This window comes from Oculina patagonica, chromosome 4, assembly GCF_052425735.1.
Source record: "Oculina patagonica isolate OP01 chromosome 4, crgOcupat, whole genome shotgun sequence".
Lineage (NCBI taxonomy): Eukaryota > Metazoa > Cnidaria > Anthozoa > Scleractinia > Oculinidae > Oculina > Oculina patagonica.
In genome coordinates, this window is record NC_135761.1 from 6,213,063 (window position 1) to 6,230,211 (window position 17,149).

The 17,149-nt window shown below is 41.6% G+C and overlaps 2 protein-coding genes and 1 non-coding gene across 3 annotated transcripts; 1 reads left to right on the forward strand and 2 right to left on the reverse strand.

Annotated features, from left to right (window-relative positions):
* On the reverse strand, nt 1–2,031 carry LOC144651368 (sulfotransferase 1C4-like). Its single transcript, XM_078511303.1, has 2 exons — nt 1,779–2,031; nt 1–455 (listed from the first exon to the last, which is right to left on the reverse strand). The coding sequence occupies exons 1-2, from the start codon at nt 1,957–1,959 to the stop codon at nt 1–3; spliced, it is 636 nt and encodes a 211-aa protein (XP_078367429.1). The 5' UTR covers nt 1,960–2,031.
* A 2,571-nt stretch (nt 2,032–4,602) lies between these two features.
* LOC144651281 (sulfotransferase 1C4-like) lies at nt 4,603–10,994 on the reverse strand. The gene is made up of 4 exons (XM_078511213.1): nt 10,793–10,994; nt 8,757–9,110; nt 6,537–6,631; nt 4,603–5,903 (listed from the first exon to the last, which is right to left on the reverse strand). Exons 1-4 carry the CDS (start codon nt 10,971–10,973, stop codon nt 5,625–5,627), a joined length of 909 nt encoding a protein of 302 aa, XP_078367339.1. The 5' UTR covers nt 10,974–10,994; the 3' UTR covers nt 4,603–5,624.
* Nucleotides 10,995–14,188: 3,194 nt separating this feature from the next.
* On the forward strand, nt 14,189–14,261 carry Trnal-uag (transfer RNA leucine (anticodon UAG)). Its single transcript has one exon. It is a non-coding gene; the product is annotated as a tRNA-Leu (tRNA).
* Nucleotides 14,262–17,149: the final 2,888 nt, after the last annotated feature.

Below are 17,149 nucleotides of genomic sequence, written 5' to 3' on the forward strand. Positions count from 1 at the left end.
TTAAATGCTCCCGACTAACATTACAAGAAATGTATCGAGATTAGTAAGTAGAATACAAATGTCAGTCTGTTTTCTAGACTCATAAGGACTGAATGCATAAACAAACTCATCATTTCCTTCTACAAATAACTTGGCATAAAATTCCCATGGCCCATTAAACCCATTTCCAAAGCTCTTCAATACTGTCGCGAATTTAAAAAATGATACTGCAACATCCTTTGGATTGCGAGCGACGTAGATATATTTACACTTGGTGTCTTCAGTTGCACTTTTAGGTGTAGTATGGTAAGGAAGGTGGGTCTTCAAAATGCGAGGGCTTGGCAGAGTATTGACGTCAGCTTGGGGAACTTTACTGATTGCCATTTCTAGAAATGGAACCTTGTGCAAAATAGGGCTGCTTCTGACTTGCCCTTCGTTAAATATCTGCCAGACAATTTCTTGAACCCAGGTTGTACCTAAATATGTTAAATAAATTTTAGTATATAACTAATTTTTAAGTCAATCTACTGACGGATTGACTCCAATTGGATTCGATTACAAATGCTCAATTGGCCACGCTCAAAGTCGTTCGATTCTCGTTTCCGGTTTGGCAGTAGAAGCTGAACCCCGGGTAACTTTGAAGGGAAACGAAAAACAGTTCGAGCTAACGGGGATTCTAGTTCGAGCTAGCGGGGTTTCGAGTTTTCGGGGTTGATTTACCTTATTACATGAAATTTTCGCGACACATTAATTTCACAAAAAACGGCAAGAAGACAACTTAGGTGAGTTCGAAGGAAAACTTTTTGCTAATTTTCTACATTTATAAGAACAGTAATATTTTCCATGCAGTCTCTTATAAAGAACTGTGCCTATTTCATCACGGTATTTAATGTGATAACAACGCCCACACACGATCTCTTGCAACGATGCGTGACTAACTATTAACTTCGAGTTGACTGTCGCTATTTTGTTATGTGAAAACAACACTCACATAATGAAGATGAAGTGTTCAACATGACTCGAGCATGGGACAAAGAAAAATTCTGAGTCCCCGACGGGAATCGAACCCATGGCCTCCCAGATACCGGTTGGGCGCTCTAACCAACTGAGCTACGAGAGACTCGTTGTGAGCTGGGCCATTTTACTAGGTTGATAAGTGACACGCGTCCTGCATACTGCTAGGATCAGCAATGTCGAATTCATCAAGTTTGTAGTAAATAATAAAGATGGTAATTTTTTTTTTAAGCTCGGTAAAAAAAAAATTACTACAAACTTGATGAATTCGACATTGCTGATCCTAGCAGTATGCAGGACGCGTGTCACTTATCAACCTAGTAAAATGGCCCATCTCACAACGAGTCTCTCGTAGCTCAGTTGGTTAGAGCGCACGACCGGTATCTGGGAGGCCATGGGTTCGATTCCCGTCGGGGACTCAGAATTTTTCTTTGTCCCATGCTCGAGTCATGTTGAACACTTCATCTTCATTATTATTACCGAGCTTAAAAAAATTTACCATCTTTATTATTTACAACACTCACATACTGAGCTCGGGCTACCTGTGCGATAACTAGTGATAAGCAGTCACATGAGCAGTGTTCATCGGTTGAATTCTAAAAAAAGCAACATGTCTAAACAATGACAACAAAGAAAAGCCACTTTCAAATTGGCAGAGTTTGGGGGTCTTAAGCGTTCTACCTTAAACACGCGCAACGATTTGGTTACTAGTTCATCGATCGCTAACTGTTTTAATTAAATTGTCTCTGATGTGATTTTACACAGGACTTGTTAATTTTACTCACCTGACTTGGGGTATGTGGCCACGAAAACATCATCCGGCTTCGTCTGAAAATTCGAGATCAAGTCGCAAAGCAACTGAGGATCGGAAGTGAAAAATGCCGGAATTTTTGAGCCCAAAATATTGATGAATTTTTCAGATGTCCATTCACCTTCTGTTACTTGAGAGATGGGAGAACTCGCCATGGTTATAGCAATCTCTACAATTGAACGCAAGACTGGATGTTAAACACACAACTATACTGAACAGTATGTAAATGTCTGTGGTTTCTCATTTGTGTAATAAGTCACGCAACTGTGATTTGATTACGCAATAACCAAAAACAAGTCTCCGCGCTCGTTACCAGCTTATCAGGTCGCGCTCCGCGCTCGGCTGTCTTTTGGAAAAGCCTCTGAAAAGGCAGTCACTGGTCGGGGAATCACTGACAGTTCACTTGAGTTTCACTACCCTTAGTTTCACTACGCTGAATTTAAATGTCGGTGAGTCTTAAGGCCATGTTGACAGGAACTGATTAGAAGTATTATGCATTTACTGACGTTAAAAATTTGCTAATCCCCCCTCGGGGGGGGGGGGGGAAGGGACTCTAGGGTGTGTGGCGCGCTCCATGAATCGCTTACCCTATCTTAGATCAAATGTTGCCTTTCCCCTACCCTATTCCAGACTGGCCTGTTTATCGCATTTGGTTTATTGGGCAGGAACCGAAAAACGGGATTAGCGCGAAGAGCGGCGAGTGGAAAAAAATGGGAAGGACCCCTCCTCGTATTTTTCGCTCGCCCGTTTTTCGCGCCGCTCTACAACTGACCAAACGCCTGGAACAGCATAATTCCAGACTCTGACCCATAAATAGCGCGATACAATATTATAGATCACACCGATACCCAGAAACTGCTACGTTTTGCGTAAATACTTAAGAAAGGGCTTCAAAGTCCCAACGTTAACCAGAATGCAACAACATACCTTATTTCAGGGCCTGAACAATCGATGAAAATCGATCATCGGAGAACCAATCGATTAACAGAAAGTTAATTGGCATCGATTGGCCGTTGCCAATCGATGACCAATCGATAATCACACAAAAGTGTTCGCAAATGTCGTCGACGAACAAAATGCACTGGGCCGCGAACAAAAGGCTGCTAGTGTACACAGGATCTGTGGAAGGAGAGCCAGGATCCTGGCTCGGATCCTGGCTCGAAGTTTAGGTATCCTCCTGTGGAAGACCTAATCAGCCAACAAATGAAAATCATTTTTTAGGATCCGAGCCAGGATCCGAGCCAGGATTCGAGCCAGGATCTGAGCTAGAATCAGAGCTAGGATCCACCCTTTTTTCAGATAGAAATCCTAACCCTATTATAAAAGCTAACCGCAAGCAACCCAAGCTAAAGTAGGCTAACCGTAGTGCTATTTACGCTAACCAGAGTGCTAGTTAGGTTAACCGAACGCTATTTAGGCTAACCAGAGTGCTAGTTAGGCTAACCGAACGCTATTTAGGCTAACCAGAGTGCTAGTTAGGCTAACAGAACGCTATTTAGGCTAACCAGAGTGCTAGTTAGGCTAACCGAACGCTATTTAGGCTAACCGGAGTGCCATTCAGGCTAACCGGAGCGCTTAATAGTTAATCCCATTCTTAATTATCTTTTGCTCAGATCCTAGCTCGGATCCTAGCTCGAATCCTGGCTCGAATCCTGGCTCGGATCCTGGCTCGGATCCTAGCTCGAATCCTGGCTCGAATCCTGGCTCGGATCCTGGCTCGAAGTTTAGGTATCCTCCTGTGGAAGACCTAATCAGCCAACAAATGAAAAACATGAAATGTGAAACTGCAAGGTTGATAGAACTGCCACATTGTGGAACGTTTTCGAACCTCCATCAATCTCCACTTGAAATCCTGGCCAGTGTCTCACTGGGTCGACTTATTTTCGGCTGTGTTTTTAATAGGTTTATTCGAGAAAAAAATGGCCAGTCAGTTGTCAGAAATGAGGGGTTTTCTATTGTTTTCCATTATCCCCTTCCCCAAAAGTGGCTGCTTTATAGTGGCTAATTATAAACTGACGAAGGAACTGTTTTTGTCAGTTGTCCCCATCAACATTCTTTCCACAACTTCATCTTTTGCCGAGGTGAGAAGCAAAGATAAATCAGTTGAGTCGTATAAGTGCAGGCTCGTAGCTAGGATTTTTCAAATGGGGTCACACTGTGTCTCACCCGGGGTACTTATTACATTATCATGTCGACATCCACGCCATTTTTCTTTAGGCATAGACGAGGCAAGATTTTGCTAGGAGGTTCTGGGGGTGTGCCCTCCAGAAAATTTGGAGAGCAAGAAGCTCTGAAACTCTTTCTTAAACATTTTAAGTAAGATATTTCTTAAAACAAATCAATCTCGTTTAACTGACGGACGAATGAATGAATGAACGAATGAATAAATGAAGAGAAAATCCTCGCAGTTATATGAACACAACTTAAGCAGCTGCGAAAAGAAAGCCTGAATTGAAAAAAATCAGGCTTGTCGGGACTCGAACCCTTGACCTCTGCGATACCGGTGCAGTGTTTTAACCAGTTGAGCTAATAAGCCAACTGGGAGCTAATCATTAAATTGGTTCGTAATATTTGTAATATACCCAGGTATATTACGAACCAATTTAATTAGCAGCTCCCAGTTGGCTTGTTAGCTCAATTGGTTAGAGCGCTGCACCGGTATCGCAGAGATCAGGGTTCGAGTCCCGGCAAGCCTAATTTTTTCAGGCTTTCTTTTCGCAACTACTTAGGTTGTGTTCATAACTGCGAGGATCTTCTCTTCATTTATTCTTTATCCGCAGTTCAAATATATGATAACATAGGGCCGAATCGCACTAGCGGACAAGTTTTAAATGTCATAACATTTTTTACAAAAACAAAATTGTCGCGACAAGTCAGAGACATTTTGAAGAAAACAAAAGGTGTAATTATTAGTACAATAGCTCTGCACGTGCTTCTGCCATCCCTGTACATTTCTCAGCACGGCCGTCTTGGGCAAACATCAAATATGCAGTACAACGCGGTAAAAAATCTAAAACAATTGGCATTTAAAGTACGCGTTCTCATGCAGTAGAATAATGAGTCGTCTCAAGATAACTTTTTCTTTTCTCATTCTTAGCTTACATTTGGCCGAAACACTACACTTATAAATATGCTTTGCCTCTCGCGAAAAGATTTTGCGGCTGGATTACGATAGTGAGAGCCACATCACGGTGCATACTATCCCAACAACTTTTGAGTGCGTGTTGTTTTTCGGTGCAATTTGGGCCAAACACAATAGCCAATCAACAACGTATTGTTATCTGGCATTACGAGGGGCATGGGAATGCGACTTGTCATAAAAAGTCCTGCCTTGAGGCAGGACTTCGGCCCCTTTGATGATTTGTCCGTTTTGACAAAATTTGCCCTTGTCCAACAAGTCGTTCGCACTTGTTTTTGCAATTGTTTGACAACATCTATCGCGCGTGCAACGCGGACCAATCATAAGACAACTGCTTCTTTGTTTTCCTGAAATGTTGGACAAGTTCTAGGTCTCAAAAAACGCACTCGCACTTGTTTTCTGTGACAAGTGACACGTTAATGATGAAATCTATCAATTGTTACAAAATTTGTCCGCTAGTGCGATTCGGCCCATATATTCATAATTTCGAACAAATGAATGTTTTTCTTATATAGCACGTTAAAATACGGTGCGTAAAATTTCTGTTATCATTCTTTCCACATGCTTTATTTTCTAATATCACTTTTTTGACAGATCCAGTAAGTTTAATCGTTTACAGTTTAACTAAAAATTTAATTATTACATTCATTTTGGACAGTTCATTGTCCTGACAAATGTCTTCTATACCTCAAAATCAAATTCTAATCCACTTCCTTTCAATTTTGCCAACACTTCCTTCTCGAATCTCTCATTCAACTCTGGAGTGAAGTAATTCTTCCAGTCTCCGACCACGCCCTTTCGAAGCAGCGATGATTCGCCCTCTTCGTTCTTTATCGCGTAACTTTCAGGATTTTTCTTCATTCCACTGAAAGTGCACTGTTCAGCAATGCGACTGATGAGATCATCTGACAGTGGCTTGTTGAGGAAGTTGGCGATCATTCTGACATGGGAAAGCAGATCCTATTGGAGAAAGAATCATTGCTTTTATGAGCTTTTATCAAACAGAATCTTTCTGATCAGTTGCATAAGTTGTTAAGTTATCAAGAGAAATGCCAATACACGGATCCAGAGTTTCAGACTTTCGGTCCAAATTCAAAAGAAAAGTGAGACTCATTAAGTCAGGCTATTGTGTTTTGCGATGTTTAACAATGGTCTGACTTAATGAGTGCTCACTTTTCCTTTGAATTTGGACCGGAAGTCTGAAACTATGGATCCGTGTGTAAGTATGCGATTGACTCAGTGCAGTGGCTGATCCAGACCTTCAGATAAGTAGAGGACACGTTTTTTTACTTCAGTTTGAGAATTCTTTGTTTCAAACAGCCAATAAAAAAAATCGAATTAATTCAAAATATTATGTCCCCAGAGCCCTTCGTTTTTCGTGATAAGGCTTCGCCGGCTAAGAGAAACGATAAGGGCTATGCCAAGAAAATGGGTAACAGAATAAAAAATGCAGAACCGTCCAGTTTCAGGCTCTCGCTGTCACTAACTGAACGTTTGGAACGCGCTTGCACTTGAGGAAAACAACAAAACACAGTGTGTTCTCCAAACTAAGAGTCTGGATGAGGCCAAAATGCAGGCTTCACTGCAACAAACCTTTTGTAAATCTTCATACTTAAGAAACAAGACATTGGAGTCATCTTTGTGCTTCCACCATCCCAGAACATGGTCATTCCAGAAATTCCAAGTCACTGTATGAAACAAAAACATGATTAAACAAATTAATCGTCAAAACTTGATTATTCCTAAAGTACTTCTTATCGTTTGCCACTTGAGAAAAATTGAGACGCGTCTCCGAGACGGTAAAGGTAAAAAAAAAAGTATGTGTCCGAGCCTAAGTGGCCCATACAGCTGGAACTTATCCCGGTTTCCGTAGCATTAAGCGACTACTAGGAGTATTGCTACCCTGGAATGCTAGTCCATCGCAGGGTTACCCCCCAGCAGTAAATTCGCCGGTACCCATTTATACATCTGGGTGGAGAGAGGCACTGTGAGAGTAAAGTGTCTTGCCCAAGAAGACAACGCAGCGCCCCGACCAGGTCTTGAACCCGGGCCGTTCGACTCGGAGCCGAGCGCGCTAACCATTAGGCCAAAGGGCCTCCCACGTCACCGAGACGGTGGTAACTTAAATTTCTTTGCAGATAATTTCTTTCCGTAAGAGTTGAACATTAATTACCATTGTTTTCAGTAAAAAGTTAAAAATTAATTTCCACTAGTGTAAAAGGTAAAAGTTAATTTACATTGTTGAAACATATTTTGAGGTCTTAAGATTATTCTTGGTTGATAAAGTTATCGAGCCAATTATTTAAAATTATTGTGCCGCTAATTTCCGCAAGGCGGTTAAATTCCAGGTCAAATGCCCTTGGTCAAACATTCTGGTACAGTCGTTACGGTTTTTTTTGTCTTTCGGCTAAATTAAAAAAAATTAAATTTTTTGGCCATATTGCGGCTAACGCAACCTCGTTCTCAGGGCTTTTCCCTTGGCGATTTCCCGCCCGTAGGCCTTTCTCGATTATGCTAGCATTTTTTTCGGCATTTTTTTGGGAAAACGAGCATTTTTTTTTTCGTTTTTTCTTGAAAAAGAATTGCTAGCATTTTCTGTCATTTTTCATGACTGTGATCCAGATTTCAGCTCTCAGAACTCAGAAGGATAAATAATCCTAAAGTTTCACAATTTTGATTACTTAATTTGATTGTTTTCTGTCTGTTTCGACTGTTTGTGCGTTGTGTTACTTGTTTACGTGTGTTGTGTTACTTGTGTGTGTTTTTTTAATTTTTTTAAAAATATATATTTTTTATTTTTTTTAAATATTTTTTTTTTATAAACAAACAATTATTAAGTATCACCTGTTGTTGATATGAGCATATAATGTAAGAGGGACGATTAAATGCAGAGGGAGTTTGTACGTTTTGTTAGAAATAAAACAAAGCATTCTTTGGAATTCAAGTGGCATTTTTTAAAGAAATCAGGCATTATTTTAGCATTTTTTTAGCTTTATGCGAGAATTTCTAGTAGCATTAAATGCCAGTTTTACTAGCATAATCGAGAAAGGCCTACCCGCCCGTGCCAAATCGCCAAGGGAAAAGCCCTGGGAACGAGGTTGCTGCTAACGGTTAAAGGAGAAGTTCACTCCGGAATGGCCATTTATTTTCTTTACGCCAATAAAAAGTTTACAAAAAGATATGTTATTTACCAAAATTTCAGCCTCCAACGCTCGCTTTAACCCTACGAAATCTTTCCCAAAACTCGATAACTGAACGCCGCCATCGCGGAGCTGGTAATATATGCGTGACGTCAAAGAGCACAGCCTGAAGTTTGGCGGGAAAATTTTAATAGTGGAAACTCCCCGCCCCCGGGGGAAACTCCTTGCTTTTTGTATTTCTTGGAGCTCTGTTTGAGCAAAATGGAGTTGCACAAACAGGCATTTTAACAAACAAAAGCCACTACGAAGAAACAAGGAGTTTTGAGTATTTCAATTTTCCCGCCAAACTTCAGGCTGAGCTCTTTGTCGTCACGCATACATTACCAGCTCCAACATGGCGTCGTTCAGTTGTCGAGTTTTGGGAAAGATTTCGTAGGGTTATAGCGCACGTCGGAGGCTGAAATTTTGGTGAATAACATATCTTTGTATAAACCTTTTATTGGCGTAATCCCATTAAGAGCCTCAGTATAGGGCGCGAGGGGGAGCATAGAGTGAAAGCAAACGAGACGGGTCAGCAAAAATAAATCAAGACGGGAAGATCAAGGAAAGAAAAAAAAATTTGGCTGAGCACATTAAATCCTTGGGTAAGGACTGAATGAATAAACAAACTTACCATTTCCTTCTACAAATAACTTGGCATAAAATTCCCATGGCCCATTATATCCATTTCCAACGCTCTTCAATGCTGTCGCGAATTTAAAAAAAGATACTGCAACATCCTTTGGATTGCGAGCGATGTAAATATATTTACACTTGGTGTCTTCAGTTGCACTTTTAGGTGTAGTGTGGAAAGGAAGGTGGGTCTTCAAAATGCGAGGGCTTGGCAGAGCGTTGACGTCAGCTACTGCTTGGGGAACTCTTGTACTGGTTACCATTTCTAGAAATGGAACCTTCTGCAAAATATGGCTGCTTCTGACTTGTCCTTTGTTAAATATCTGCCAGACAATTTCTTGAACCCAGGTTGTACCTAAATGAAATTATCTTAAATTAATTTTAGTATATAGCTAATTTTTGAGTCAATCCACTGACGGATTGACTCCAATTGGATTCGATTACAAATGCTCTATTGGCCACGTTCAAAGTCGTTCGATTCTCGTTTCCGGTTTGGCATGCAGTAGAAGCTGAACCCCGGTAACTCTGAAGGGAAACGAAAAACAGTTCGAGCTAGCGGGAATTCTATTTCGAGCTAGCCGTGTTTCGAGTTTTCGGGGTTGATTTACCTTATTACATGAAATTTTCGCGACACATTAATTTCACAAAAAACGGCAAGAAGACAACTTAGGTGAGTTCGAAGGAAAACGTTTTTGCTAATTTCCTACATTTATCACCTGAAGAACAGGAATATTTTCCATGCAGTCTCTTATAAAGAACTGTCCCTATTTCATCACGGTATTTTTAAATTAATGTGATAACAACGCCCACACACAATCTCTTGCAACGATGCGTGACTAACTATCAACTTCGAGTTGACTGTCGCTATTTTGCAGGGGCGTAGCGTCCATATTCGCACGAACGCCCGTGCGTACAGCTGACATCTGAGAAAAATTTGTTTTGTTTTTTGGAATTGCCTAAAAACGTTTTTTCTCATTAATTTATAAATTTGCTGGCTGATAATTTAAAATTTGTCACATTATAGTAGCGTTTTTATTTCTTTTATCCAAGCATTGATCATTCAGTGCTGGCTACTAATTAATGGCAAGATGCATTTGAGTGGTAAGTAAAAATAGAAAAAAAGGGCCTCATGTACCCCTCCTTCACGGTCAGCCTCGCCAGTTTCTCCAGGTATTCTTGAAGGAGAGGTAACTATACCATGGGAATCTATGAGGATGAGTTTAAAACCGAAGTCACAAGATGGAAGCACAAATGGAGCGGCATGGATCCGATATGTGACGCTACAGACTTTGGTTGAGATTCTTGACCACGCAAACTCCCAATTTTATTTCGGTGTATATGTTGCTCTCGTAACATTGTTAACTTATCCTGTGTCAACATGCACTTCCGAACGTAGCTTCAGTAGCATGGAAAGACTTAAATCTCCTCTGCGAAGTACGATGACGGACAAAAGATTAAGCTCCCTAGCAATCCTTCATATACATAAACACAAGAACGTGGATATTTACGTGTGGTAACGGACGAGTTTGCCCGTCTTAAGGCTCGACGCCTCGCAATTTGCTCGTGACCTGTGTGCGTTGTTTTTGTTTTTTCTTTTCGTAACAGAAAACACTAGAGAAATGGTTAAAATAAACAACTTTCTACTGCATTTTACTCCGTATGATTTATTGAAAATGCTCCGCAGAAAAAAACAGGAGATGGCATTTCCGAGACCCTAAATTTCAAAATTTCCGTGCGTACATCTCCAAAATTGCGCGCTGTAATGTGAAAACAACACTCACATACTGAGCTCGGGCTACCTGTGCGATAACTAGTGATAAGCAGTCACATGAGCAGTGTTCATCGGTTGAATTCTGAAAAAACAACCTGTCTAAACAATGACAACAAAGAAAAGCCACTTTCAAATTGGTCGAGTTTGGGGGTCTTTAGCGTTCTACCTTAAACACGCGCAACGATTTGGTTACTAGTTCAACGCTAACTGTTTTAATAAAATTGTCTCTGATGTGATTTTACACAGGACATGTTAATTTTACCCACCTGACTTGGGGTATGTGGCCACGAAAACGTCATCCGGCTTCGTCTGAAAATTCGAGATCAAGTCGCAAAGCAACTGAGGATCGGAAGTGAAAAATGCCGGAATTTTTGAGCCCAAAATATTGATGAATGTTTCAGATGTCCATTCACCTTCTGTTACTTGAAAGACGGGAGAACTCGCCATGGTTATAGCAAGCTCTACAATTTAACGCAAGACTGGATGTTAAACACACAACTATACTGAACAGTATGTAAATGTCTGTGGTTTCTCATTTGTGTAATTAGTCACGCAACTGTGATTTGATTACGCAATAACCAAAAACAGGTCTCCGCGCTCGTTACCAGCTCATCAGGTCGCTCTCCGCGCTCGGCTGTCTTTTGGAAAAGCCTCTGAAAAGGCAGTCACTGGTCGGGGAATCACTGACAGTTCACTTGAGTTTCACTACCCTTAGTTTCACTACGCTGAATTTAAATGTCGGTGAGTCTTAAGGTCGCGGGGGATACCAACAGCATGAATAAATTCATGAAGGGAAATTTTGCTTGACCTGCATCTTTTAAAACGCTTATTTCTCGGCTGTTATGGGTGCGATTAAGCTCAAAATTTACAGAGACATAAAGAAATGATGAAAGATTGTGAATGTCATCTTTTATTTGGTAGATTGCATTTTACGGCGATGTTATAGCCTCGTTAGTGCCAAATTGGGAAAAACATGATTTTGTGGCAGAGTTTGCGGAACGAGTAGAAGACAGCACACTGCGATTTTGACAAAAACTAATTAGTCAATACCTCTAGAGTGTCATAACAGAAGCGGATTTTTTAATTTAAAGTTTGCCAGCAAGTTATGTCGGTTTAAATGCGCAAATTTGAATTTAATGTCTTCTACCTCTTTCTAAAAGCGCTCTTTTAAAATTCCGCTTCTGTTATGACACACTACAGTATTCATAGTTTACCTATCTGCAGTGGCAAGTCATGAAGTTCTGTATCCGCGCTGTATTCTCAGCCACAAAATTGTCGGAAAAGTCCAAACTTTGAGATTTCCGAAGGTGTCCCGACCTAAATACGATCATTTTGCCAAGGAGAGATGTAATTATGGTAATTATATTCCACGCTTTTATGGTGAGAACAATGCGTTTTCAAAAAGGACACGATTGTTTATGCCGAATATTTTTGTGATTACTCTGAGTACACTAGTTGCAGAAATAGTCAAATTTAAATAAAAATAAGCTCAAAGACTTCCTACAATCTATATGAACGTATATCGCTAAGTGTTGTTTTAAATTGGTTAAAATATCAAAGAAACAGGGATTTTTTACAAATCACGCGCACGCGCCCATATTTTTCTCCAGTCATAAATATCTCGTAAAGTTGTCGATGTGAGTCGTTGTACTTCGTGCATACGCTTTAAATAAATGCATAATGATGAGCCTAAGGTGTCCCCCGCGACCTTAAGGCCATGTTGACAGGAACTGATTAGAAGTATTATGCATTTACTGACGTTAAAAATGTGCTAATCCCCCTCGGGGGGAAATCTAGGGTGTGTGGCGCGCTCCATGAATCGCTTACCCTATCTTAGATCAAATGTTGCCTTTCCCCTACCCTATTCCAGACTGGCCTGTTTATGGCATTTGGTTTATTGGGCAGCAACCGAAAAACGGGATTAGCGTGAAGAGCGGCGAGTGGAACAAATGGGAAGGACCCCTCCTCGTATTTTTCGCTCGCCCGTTTTTCGCGCCGCTCCACAACTGACCAAACGCCTGGAACAGGATAATTCCAGACCTGACCCATAAATCGCGCGATACAATATTATAGACCACACCGATACCCAGAAACTGCTACGTTTTGCGTAAGTACTTAAGAAAGGGCTTCAAAGTCCCAACGTTAACCAGGATGCAACAACATACCTTATTTCAGGGCCTGAACAATCGATGAAAATCGATCATCGGAAAACCAATCGATTAACAGAAAGTTAATTGGCATCGATTGGCCGTTGCCAATCGATGACCAATCGATAATCACACAAAAGTGTTCGCAAATGTCGTCGACGAACAAAATGCACTGGGCCGCGAACAAAAGGCTGCTAGTGTACACAGGATCTGTGGAAGGAAATAAACTAATGATAAAGCCAGGATTCGAGCCAGGATTCGAGCTAGGATCCGAGCCAGGATTCGAGCCAGGATTCGAGCCAGGATTCGAGCCAGGATTCGAGCCAGGATGCGTTAATACTTAAGAAAGGGCTTCAAAGTCCCAACGTTAACCAGAATGCAACAACATACCTTATTTCAGGGCCTGAACAATCGATGAAAATCGATCATCGGAAAACCAATCGATTAACAGAAAGTTAATTGGCATCGATTGGCCGTTGCCAATCGATGACCAATCGATAATCACACAAAAGTGTTCGCAAATGTCGTCGACGAACAAAATGCACTGGGCCGCGAACAAAAGGCTGCTAGTGTACACAGGATCTGTGGAAGGAAATAAACTAATGATAAAGCCAGGATTCGAGCCAGGATTCGAGCTAGGATCCGAGCCAGGAGTCGAGCCAGGATTCGAGCCAGGATCCGAGCCAGGATTCGAGCCAGGATTCGAGCCAGGATTCGAGCCAGGATCCGAGCCAGGATCCGAGCCAGGATTCGAGCCAGGATCCGAGCCAGGATCCGAGCCAGGATTCGAGCCAGGATCTGAGCTAGAATCAGAGCTAGGATCCACCCTTTTTTCAGATAGAAATCCTAACCCTATTATAAAAGCTAACCGCAAGCAACCCAAGCTAAAGTAGGCTAACCGTAGTGCTATTTAGGCTAACCAGAGTGGTAGTTAGGCTAACCGAACGCTATTTAGGCTAACCAGAGTGCTAGTTAGGCTAACCGAACGCTATTTAGGCTAACCAGGGTGCTAGTTAGGCTAACCGAACGCTATTTAGGCTAACCGGAGTGCCATTCAGGCTAACCGGAGCGCTTAATAGTTAGTCCCATTCTTAATTATCTTTTGCTCAGATCCTAGCTCGGATACTAGCTCGAATCCTGGCTCGGATCCTGGCTCGGATCCTAGCTCGAATGTCAATCCTGGCTCGAATCCTGGCTCAGATTGTGGCTCGAAGTTTAGGTATCCTCCTAAATTCCGAGTACCAGATGGGATTTGAACCCCCTTCTCGTGAGTTCAAATCCCATCTGGTACTAGGAATTTTTTTCCGAGTTTTTCAGTTAATGCAAAATTTATCATGCTATATTTCTACATAAAGACTCACTTGGGCGGCGGGATGGTTGCATCTCAAGTATGCTTTAATGTGACTGCGCGATGCAGTTATGAGTCCTATGTATGTGTACTTGTACTGATTTGACTATGTGACTGCGTGATGCGGTTCTAGTCAAGACCCACATTTCACCCTTGCTCGCCACAGAGTCCCAGTAGCTCAGTGGTAGAGCATCCGTCCTAGAACACGGAGGGTCGTGGGTTCAAATCCCATCTGGTACTCGGGATTTTTTTCCGAGTTTTTCAGTTAATGCAAAATTTATCATGCTATATTTCTACATAAAGACTCACTTGGGCGGCGGGATGGTTGCATCTCAAGTATGCTTTAATGTGACTGCGCGATGCAGTTATGAGTCCTATGTATGTGTACTTGTACTGATTTGACTATGTGACTGCGTGATGCGGTTCTAGTCAAGACCCACATTTCACCCTTGCTCGCCACAGAGTCCCAGTAGCTCAGTGGTAGAGCATCCGCCCTAGAACACGGAGGGTCGTGGGTTCAAATCCCATCTGGTACTCGGAATTTTTTTCCGAGTTTTTCAGTTAATGCAAAATTTATCATGCTATATTGTTTTTAACTGTCTGTTAAAATCAAGACGAGGCAAGTGCCTCGTCTTGCCTCTTGCTAGTAACAGCCTGTAGTAACGGCCCTGTCAGGGTTTTCGATAACATTTTAAATTCTTCAAAGTACCAGATTTAAGGGTTTATCTGACGGACGCGAGCGGCGAAGGTGCAAACACGAGGACCGAAGGCAGGAACTTCTAGGGTGGTCCGGGGGCATGCTCCCCGGGAAATTTTTCAAATTGGACTCTCCAAAATTCCATTTCCTGCGTTCCCTTGACCGGAATTGGTTAACTGGGTAGGTCGTTTGGCATTAAAAAATGCTTACATGTTTGATTTGGTAATTATAATTTTCAGTCTGCAGCTTTGTTCGTTTTTCAGTAAATTCCAGAACAGACTCAAATCGAAAAGAGAGTGGGTTAATCCCGGACAGGGGGGGGGGAAGCAACTTCCCATACATTCTCTTATATGAAATCTGAGCGATGCTCTCACAACTTGCAAAGCAATCATCGGGGCGGTAGTCAGCGGATGTCTTTAAGGCGCATGAGCAGCTCCTTTCTTTGTGAACCTTTCCAAAACAATAACAACATAGGATCAGTGAGAGAGTTCGATTATTTCTTTTATGTAGTTATGAAACAAGGCTTTCTAAGTTTTGCCTTTAACTGAGCAGCGAAAATTTCTGTGCAAAGGTTCTTGGTCTCAATATGTGGTGTTTGTTATGAAATAAAACCATCACGAAAATGGTAATGAAAACGTGGCGATCGAATATTCCTGCGCCGCTCGGAGCTATTGTTCTTGCCCTATTGTTTCGAGGTTGTTTGTTGACTTGGTCGTTCTTTGTTTTTCCTCATTTACAATCCCCATGTGGGCCAGTTGAAAATTGTGGTATAAGCATTTGCATTTCGGCGCTGAAAAGAAGCACGGCATCACAAAATTCTTCGTTCTCAAAACTACACGACGATGACGAAATTTTCGGATAAACACACTGCTTTTAGAATTTTAGTTAAGAGAATTGAACCCCTTTATAATAAGTGAGTCCACGGCATGGTAGATTGCCAAAGCTTCCATTTCGCGGGAAAATATTGCCTGTTGCATCATCGTCCAAATACCGCTGACTACATCGTGAATTGATCGCGTTGCAAGTTGTGAGAGCATCGCTACTCGGTCCCAGACCTCGTTTCTTCCCCCCCCCCCCCCCCCCCTGATCCCGGATATGCGATGGTTTACTTAACTATTAAAACATCGATTTAGTAGTTTTCGGCCAGTCGAAATCAGCAAAAAAAGGGTCGACTCTATTTTTAAGATTTAAATAGCATCGATTAACAAATGCAATATGTCACATGGGTCAAATTTATTCCGCTGTTTTTACTCCTCCTACTAGTATTTCTTATCAACGGGCGTCAGCTTTCGACTTTTGCAGTAGTTGTTGTTGTATTTTTTCTTTTTCTTTGTTTGTTTGCAAAAATACGCTGGGTATGTAAAATTCACACCGCACAGTCACTAGGGAAGCATAAGAATAGCAGGGTAAAATCAAAATATTTGCTGGGTACCGGGGAGACTAAATTTCTACTGTGTATAATATGGGGGAAATAATCCACCGGGCCGGGTTCCACCGGGTCTGTTACAGAGTACGTGTACCCCACCGGGCGCCAATTCTTCAACGTCATGATACCCATTTAATAACACACCTCCTTATAGCAACGCTCGCATTTCCGGTTTCAACGGCCAGTTCAGTCATTTCACAGGGCGAAATGTTACATTCACACAGTAATCTTTAAGACCAAGTTCAGTCATCAGTATAGCGTGCCCCCCCCCCCCCACCCACCCAGTGTGGCTGTTAAAAAGAGGGCAACTGCGGTAGCATGACAAACAATCTAGGGGGAACAAAAACAGGAGGTTGGATAAATCGGGGGAAAATAACAGAGAAGTTGAATCTAATTGAAACGAAAACTGGTTTCGCGAGAAATCAGGAGATTCGAGAAAAGGAGGGTTTGAAAAATCGGGATTCTACTGTAAAGAAACTACTAATTTCAACAAATTTATGAAAGGTGTACAAATAACCCGACCCATACAATCTACCTTAATAGCCACGGAATTTGATGTCAGCTTGCTAATGCGTCTGTTCATATAACGGCATTCAAATTCCTTAAGAAAAATAATAAAATAATTTCAACATTCTTAAAAAAAGTGGGACGTCAAGTAGATATGACCATCAGCAGTGGAAAAACCCGTGGAACGTTCTCTTTCGTGAGCCGGCCTGAAAAAGAACGTAAGGTTATCTCTAATATTAATTTGTCGCACGAGCAGTGATGGATCAGTTTCCATCTGGACCCGGCTGCTCAAAGCTATGGTAGGATTGAGCTCATCCAGCTTTACAATATGGTGCCCAGTTCCCGGCCAGTTTATAATCGCCATATCCTCTGTTATCATTGGTGAATTGTTTAGTGCCAAGTGTTACTGAATGATCGAATGAATGAATAGAGCAGTTTTCAATTGAGTGTCGTAAAACCAAAATAATTACTCTAGCCAATCACAAAGGACACAGACAA

What these genes read in the sequence shown, in the direction of transcription:
- LOC144651281 (XM_078511213.1), bottom strand. Translation starts at nt 10,973, where the DNA reads ATGGCGAGTTCTCCCGTCTTTCAAGTAACAGAAGGTGAATGGACATCT. An exon ending in GGCCACATACCCCAAGTCAG is followed by an intron (nt 9,111 to 10,792) that starts GTGGGTAAAATT and finishes AATTTCATTTAG; the next exon opens with GTACAACCTGGGTTCAAGAA. An exon ending in GTTATTTGTAGAAGGAAATG is followed by an intron (nt 6,632 to 8,756) that starts GTAAGTTTGTTT and finishes TGTTTCATACAG; the next exon opens with TGACTTGGAATTTCTGGAAT.
- LOC144651368 (XM_078511303.1), bottom strand. Translation starts at nt 1,959, where the DNA reads ATGGCGAGTTCTCCCATCTCTCAAGTAACAGAAGGTGAATGGACATCT. An exon ending in GGCCACATACCCCAAGTCAG is followed by an intron (nt 456 to 1,778) that starts GTGAGTAAAATT and finishes TAACATATTTAG; the next exon opens with GTACAACCTGGGTTCAAGAA.